This window comes from Protomyctophum parallelum (assembly GCF_964188405.1).
Source record: "Protomyctophum parallelum genome assembly, chromosome: 23".
Lineage (NCBI taxonomy): Eukaryota > Metazoa > Chordata > Actinopteri > Myctophiformes > Myctophidae > Protomyctophum > Protomyctophum parallelum.
The window spans coordinates 12,945,459-12,952,795 of NC_139715.1; the positions used below are offsets into that span (position 1 = coordinate 12,945,459).

General features: G+C 41.9%; 1 protein-coding gene across 1 annotated transcript in view; it reads left to right on the plus strand.

The window, feature by feature from the left end:
- Nucleotides 1–4,338, plus strand: part of LOC310853896 (homeobox protein engrailed-1a-like) — a gene marked incomplete at its 3' end in the record, with an annotated part of 4,761 nt that extends 423 nt beyond the window's left edge. The window contains exons 1-2 of the mRNA XM_083758367.1: nt 1–689; nt 3,953–4,338. The exon at nt 1–689 is cut by the window's left edge and continues 423 nt beyond it. Coding sequence (XP_083614493.1) covers nt 29–689; nt 3,953–4,338 — 1,047 coding nt within the window. The 5' untranslated portion in view covers nt 1–28. The remainder of the gene's footprint in view (nt 690–3,952) is intronic.
- Nucleotides 4,339–7,337: the final 2,999 nt, after the last annotated feature.

Below are 7,337 nucleotides of genomic sequence, written 5' to 3' on the forward strand. Positions count from 1 at the left end.
CGTGTCGTCGCGTCCCCTCCAGACAGTTATGGAAGAAGTCGAACAGAATAAGGACCACCACCACCAGAACAGCCGTGACTCCAGCAGCAGCAGCGCCGAGGAGGATAGCAACACCACCATGTCCCTGTCGCCGAACCTCCCGTCCTCCCCGCCGATGATCCTGCCGCACCGCGGCGGCGCGGCCCAGCAGCAGAGCCACAACAACAACAACAACAACAACAACAACAGGACCACCAACTTCTTCATCGACAACATCCTTCGTCCGGACTTCGGCTGCAGGAAGGAGGGCTGCCGCGCGGAGCGCCTCCAGGGACACGCGGGACTGACGGGGCGAGAGAACGTCAACCCGCTGATCCTGCAGTCGCGGCCGTCGCACGGGAGCAGCCTCTGTCTGGACTCCAACTGCAGCAGCGACAGCACCAACTCGTCGTCGAGTTCGTCTTCGTCGTCGTCTTCGTCGCCGTCCTCCAAGCAGCAGAGCTCGGGGAAGCAGCAGGGAGAGACTGTGTCGTCGGGCACCATTAATGGGACTAGCAGATACGCGGACAGCCCGTCGGCGATTATGGTTATGAGCGGCGGCGGCAACGGAGGGTCCTCGCCGCCGCCGGCGAATAATAAGGAGAGCCAGCCGAATATGCTGTGGCCCGCGTGGGTTTATTGTACGCGCTACTCGGACAGGCCCTCATCTGGTAAGGCGCTGACATTATAGTTCCACATAGTTCCATTATATCCTACATTTTCATACACGTTTCGTTTACAATCCTTTATAAAGATGTGCGTAAAATTATTTTATTTATTTTCCGTTCAAATTCACCACAAGGCGTTGTGGGCTTGAGGGCGATAGATAGCTTGGAGACTTTATAGTTATAGGCCAATGGTTCTCAAACTTTGTAATTTTAATGTCTCCCCTTAACTTTGACAGTATATACAATGGAACCAATTGGACCCATTTCGTTCCTGTTAGTCGCTGGAATCCACTTTGAGATATACACACGAGTTATTGGCTATATTTGTCATACAACACAAACTAGACTAATCTGGCGAGGCGCTATAACACTATATAGTTCACTCCAGGAGTCCGGGACCACACATTAACATGTTGCGGCATGAGACGCGTTTGCTGCTCCATAACTACTAATTTATGGGATTCCCTGAACTCTAAACAACATGTATATATACTTATATAGCCTATGATTATAGAACAGTGGATCTCAAACTTGTTTCATTTTTTAAGGACGTCACCCCATACATATATCCTATTATCCAAATGGAACTAAATTAACGCATACACTCAGTTACAGACCCGTATAAGGGCCCGTTTGGAAACCCGTCAAAGGAACCATGCACTTTGTTATATATATATAAAAAAAATAAAAAAATCTTTAGCCTGTACTAGCCTCCAATTATTCTCTCTCTCACACACACACACACACACACACACACACACACACACACACACACACACACACACACACACACACACACACACACACACACACACACACACACACACACACACACACACACACACACACACACACACACACACACACACACACACACACACGGTCTTAAAGCAGCATTTATTCTAGGAACTATATATTGTGATATTTTGCAGACACAATTATGTAATGGTCTTCATTCGTGAATGTTAGAGTTTCTACTTTCATTTTTAATAAGGGCTTTTCATAAAACAACAAAATAACATGTAATTGAAAAGCCCCCATTTGATTAGGCCTATAATATCTTTGATATAACTGAATTAGTTTGAAAGACTGCGAGGCATCTAATTATTGATATCAAACGAAAGTCTATAAAACATCGCTTATAGGCTAAAATAGCATTTTTTCTCCTTTTTTCTTAACATAATCTCAAATTACAATTCAGCCTCGAATATTAGGCTATAGTGTGTACAATACAACACCATTGACAATATGGCAGCAGTCGTTTGAAGTCAACATTTACATTGTGTTCTAATCTTATGTTAATTGTCTGTCCTCCTCGCTGTATTGGGACGACTTATAAGGCCATTTGAAAAAAGCGTTTCAGTTGACAGCCGTGAACTTGACCCGCATTTCCCCTTATAGTTTCAGAAAAGCTCCATTGATCGATAAACGTTTGATTGATTGACTGATGGATTGAGCTATCAGCTGCAGGGAGACTTGAAACAAACAAACAATCCCACTTGCATCTCATATTGAGTTCAACGGGTCAGTTTTTAATAATGACCCAGAGACGTTCTGAGATTTTGCTCGTCATTCATTGAAATTCAATAGAAATATGACTTGGTTATGATGGGCTCATGCATGCATGTGTCACAACATAGTGTGCAATAGCGTATATATAGGCCTAATGCCTATATAGGTAAATTGTTATGTATTTTGTAAGTGGAATTCGTGGCAAAACGTCTAATAATGATATAATATAATAGTAGCCTGCTTTAAACCACGCACGCATGCCAAGATAGGCTATAATATATGCAATATTAAAAGCAAAACACAACACCTCGATCTTATGGCTGCGTTTTGATTTGTGATGCACCGTCTTATATTTTTAGGCCTATATGTGTGTGTATTTGTATTCTATTAAAATAAATGTTGCATTCTACTCGCGAGTGCATAAAATGTAGGCAAATGACATGCATGGTGTGGTGTTGCATGCACTGCTGTTGTATGTTCTTTAACCTAAACAGCTTTTTTCTTTAAAAAAAGAAAAAAGAAAGAAAAACGCCATCCTACTTCATAGGCTAATACTCGCGCAATATTTATTCCATTTCGTGGTCAATGTTTGTAAACAATAGATGGTGCATATACATGCGTATAATGATCAAGTTACGCAGATATAAGGATCTAAGTTCAGTGGTTGTCAAAGTGGGGTCCGGGGACGCCAAGGGGTCCTTTTAGGTGGAAATGAATAGTATATACAGTATAGCCTATAAGTCTAGATTAGTTTTACCACTTTAACCCATAAACTTGCAAGCCATAAGCGACCATGCATGTGAGCTTGTAGATCTGCTATTATTATAGCCTATTATTATTATTATTATTATTATTATTATTAATATTATTATTATTATTATTACCTACTATTATTGTCATTTTTGGAATATTTTTAAAAACAATCTTAACAACCCAAATCTTGTATGGGGGCATTTTATAACAGAACAACTGCTCTATAGTCGTTTTTTAATGATCGGAACTTCGGAAGTGTAGTAAAATTGAAGCAGAACTTATACAGAGGCCTTAGTTTATTAAAGTTAACACGATACATTTGCACGTTTGTTTGGCCTATATTTGTTGACCTTTACCTCTGGCTTCAACAAACCTTAGCAAGTCATTCAATAACCTATAAGCCTATACGTATACCTTATTGTTATTTGGAGGTCTTTTGCAGGTCATTTTTAAACTACAGTGACAGGACATCCGGGGGACTCAGTGTTGAATTATAGGCTCTGAGAATGAGGCCTTATGTCTCGTTTTTTCGCGCGTCGCGAAAATGAGCTATTTATAGGCCCTATACAAGCTCATATTGAGAGCTTGTAGATCTATTTTCCTATATAGGGCGAAGCATGGGCTATACTTAAAACCGTGTGTGTGTGTGTGTGTGTGCGTGCGTGCGTGCGTGCGTGTGTGCGTGTGTGTGTGTGTGTGTGTGTGTGTGTGTGTGTGTGTGTGTGTGTGTGTGTGTTAGTTACGTGAGGGCCAAACGTCCCGACTCCCCATTATTTGAGAAGTAAGCAGGCCTATAGTCCTCACGAAGGATCTGTTATTCTGTTCCATATTATGGTTAAAAAAGTGTGTTTTAGACTTTAGAGACGAATTAGGAAAATATCCAGCCAATGCAGGTGTGTGTGTGTGTACATGTGTGCCCGCCCCGCATCACGATTCATGCACCATCCGCTGACATTTACGTCTCCCCCCTTTTTTTTACACAACTGTTGTCTGCACACCAGGGCCGCGGACGCGAAAACTGAAAAAGAAGAAAAGCGACAAGGGCAGCGGCGGCGGCGGCGAGGACAAGCGGCCGCGCACGGCCTTCACGGCGGAGCAGCTGCAGCGGCTCAAGACGGAGTTCACGGCCAACCGCTACATCACAGAGCAGCGGCGGCAGTCGCTGGCGACGGAGCTGGGCCTCAACGAGTCGCAGATCAAGATCTGGTTCCAGAACAAGCGCGCCAAGATCAAGAAGGCCACCGGCTACAAGAACGGCCTGGCGCTGCAGCTCATGGCGCAGGGACTGTACAACCACTCGACCACCACGGTGCAGGACGGAGGAGGCGGCGAGCCGGGGGGCGGCGGAGGGTGTGGCGGCGGCGGGCCGGGAGAAGATAGCGACTGATTGGGGGCCGGGGGGCAGAAATATAGCTGAATATATAGCAGATCTATAAGCTCACAACGCGTCTAGGTTTGTTTATTTTCTTTCTCCCGTATGAATCGGTAAGACTATGAATCGCGGGGGCTTAAAGACTTGGAAATGCCCCCCCCCCCCTCAACCCAACAAAAAGGAGGGGGAAAAAAACAATATACCGGGGGCTACTGACATGCGACTCTTCCTAATACTGGAGAGCCTGTGAAGAAGAGGAACAAAATGACTTCTAACAAACAAACAAGCAAGATAAAACTGAGTGTGACTGAAAAACGGAGAGAAGGAAAAAAAAAGAACGCTATTTAAAAGGACATTTAAATATGGACGTATATAAACGAATGAATGAACAATATTAAAAGAAAAAAGTTTATATAGCCCACACACACAGTTATGAGTTATCAAGTTGTACATATTTTAATTTCAGGTAAGGGATTATAATTATAGCTATATATATGGCTCTTGATGCGGTCCCTATACTTGCTGGAGATTTTATCGTTTTCCTCCCCTTTATATTATAATAATGTCGACCCCCAATGGTTTTTAGTAAAGTGTCTGATTAGGGTTTTTTTGTGGCGTCTGTCCCCCCCCCCCCCCCCCCCCAGACTGCTTCACTGAACAGCAACTCAAACAAACCAAAGATTTTAACATATGTTCAGCGATAATGTGGTCTGAAATAAATAAAAAGTAAGGAAAAAAACCCAACATAAGTACCTTGCGGCACATTTATTTATTGCTTCTTTTTTTTTAACGGTCGGAGGAGTGAAATTTAGGCTTAACTTATAGTTTCCTTAACTTATAGTTTGCCTTGTAATCAATTGGTTTATTTGCATTTATTAAGTGTATATATATATATATATGCGATTTTGTCATATGTTCCTGATCGCTTTATTTATCCTTTAAATTAATGTGGTTTTTCATATAAACACAAATAGCATATAGTACAATACTAACCTATATTGATTATATTTAACCGCACAATGGCCATTGGCCTATAAGCTAAAATACTGAAATTCACATCCTTAAAAATATAGGTATAGGCAATAGGTATATACAATCCAACAATTCATGCACCCCATCGTGAACTTGACTTGAAAAAACAATATAAAGTAATATTATGAAATATTCACATTACTAAATTATATCTAAGTCATAAATAATAATTTGAAATATAACGTGACCTGCGTGATTCGATATGGGCGACATGCATGATACAACACACGCACACACACACACACACACACACACACACACACACACACACACACACACACACACACACACACACACACACACACACACACACACACACACACACACACACACACACACACACACACACACACACACACACGCGACACGCAGTTGGTAAGACTCGATTGAATTTATATTTTAGCCTATATCTATATGTCTCCTGTTCAGCTCCCTCGAATCAGACACCGCTTGTTTCAGCAGAATGGATAAAATGTCCCCGTTAATCTATTCTCGGCATTTTACAAGCGTTTCCTTTCGCCCCCCGAACGACTCAGGCGGGTTATACAGCCAGGCTATATCTATGATATAGTATAGTGAACACCTCAGCGACGAAACCTGCAAGCAATGCATGAAACAAACGACATAAGCCTCATTTATGAGCAGTAAATAGCAGATCTACACAAGCTATCTGCTATTTACTGCACGCAACCAAGTATAGAGGAGGCTATATACTCAAGGCTGTTGTGTATGTGCGATGGTGTTTCTCGCACACACCCAGTCAGCAGTCAGTGTCATATCGTCGCTGTCGGACAGAAAACTCGCATATACCATATTTCATTTTATTTGTATTTGTATGTTGGTGGTAGTAATTTAATGACCTATATAGGCCTATAGCCTACTTCGTCATACTTTTATACTGCAGCCTAGGGTATAGATGTGAGAACAAAAGTAGGCTATAATTCATTCAATGAAAAGTAGCTTGTATAACTAACTAACTAAGAACCATCACAGTTTTTCAATTTCCTGAAAAGTCATGCGGGGACATACAGGGTTTCACTAGCCGACAGTTCTATCATTTGCTTTAAAGAAGGAGACACCTTTGGCCCCCAAACGATTAATTTATGTCCACTATATGGTGTCCGTTCGGCCTTACGTGACCCTCGGTTTAAGTTTGATAGGCCCCTAGGCTGTGAACTCCGTGACACGGGACCCGCACAGTGCGTGTGCGTGCGTGCGCAGGGAACAGTGCAGTAAAGAACGGAATCGGGATGGTATGTGACCGAGAGTTTAGCCTATACAGTATATATATGAATATATATATAATTTATATATAATTATATATATATATATAATTTATATGGCATATTGGGGACATTATAGCCTATTCCTATACGTGATCTATATACACACTTGCGTGCCCTCATTTATATCTATATTATTGTAACCCCGGTTATTAAATTAGCAAAAACACAACATGAATTATTTTCAAATTGTAAAATGATGTCTACAGCAGCCATATTCACTATACCGGCAGATTAAAGCACTTAACACTTTCCGTGGCAAATGCACCTCCAGCCAATAGGCTTGTGTGTTCGCATGAAATACAACGGGATGTTGCGGAACCTTATAGACGATAAACATTGTACACCGGCATATAGGCTATTTATCACGCATGTTTGTTGTTTCAGAGGTCAGGTGTATCCATTCAGATTATGTATTCTCTCTCTCTCTCGCTCTCTCTCTCTCTCTCCTATACAGCTGCTATTTCACTCAACCTCAACTCAAAGTTATATCGTCTCACAATTGAACATCACGAGCTGCAGGGCAGGGCTAATATTTATTTCCTTTATTAGACCACAAAGCAATTATAACATGACATTACCAACATGTCGGTTTATTTGGGGTGTGACAGCATATAGCCTAATATTGTCACAGCATAATTGTCTATTAAGTTATTTTTATTATAGAGACCGCGCAGTGTGTGTGTGCGTGTGACTGTG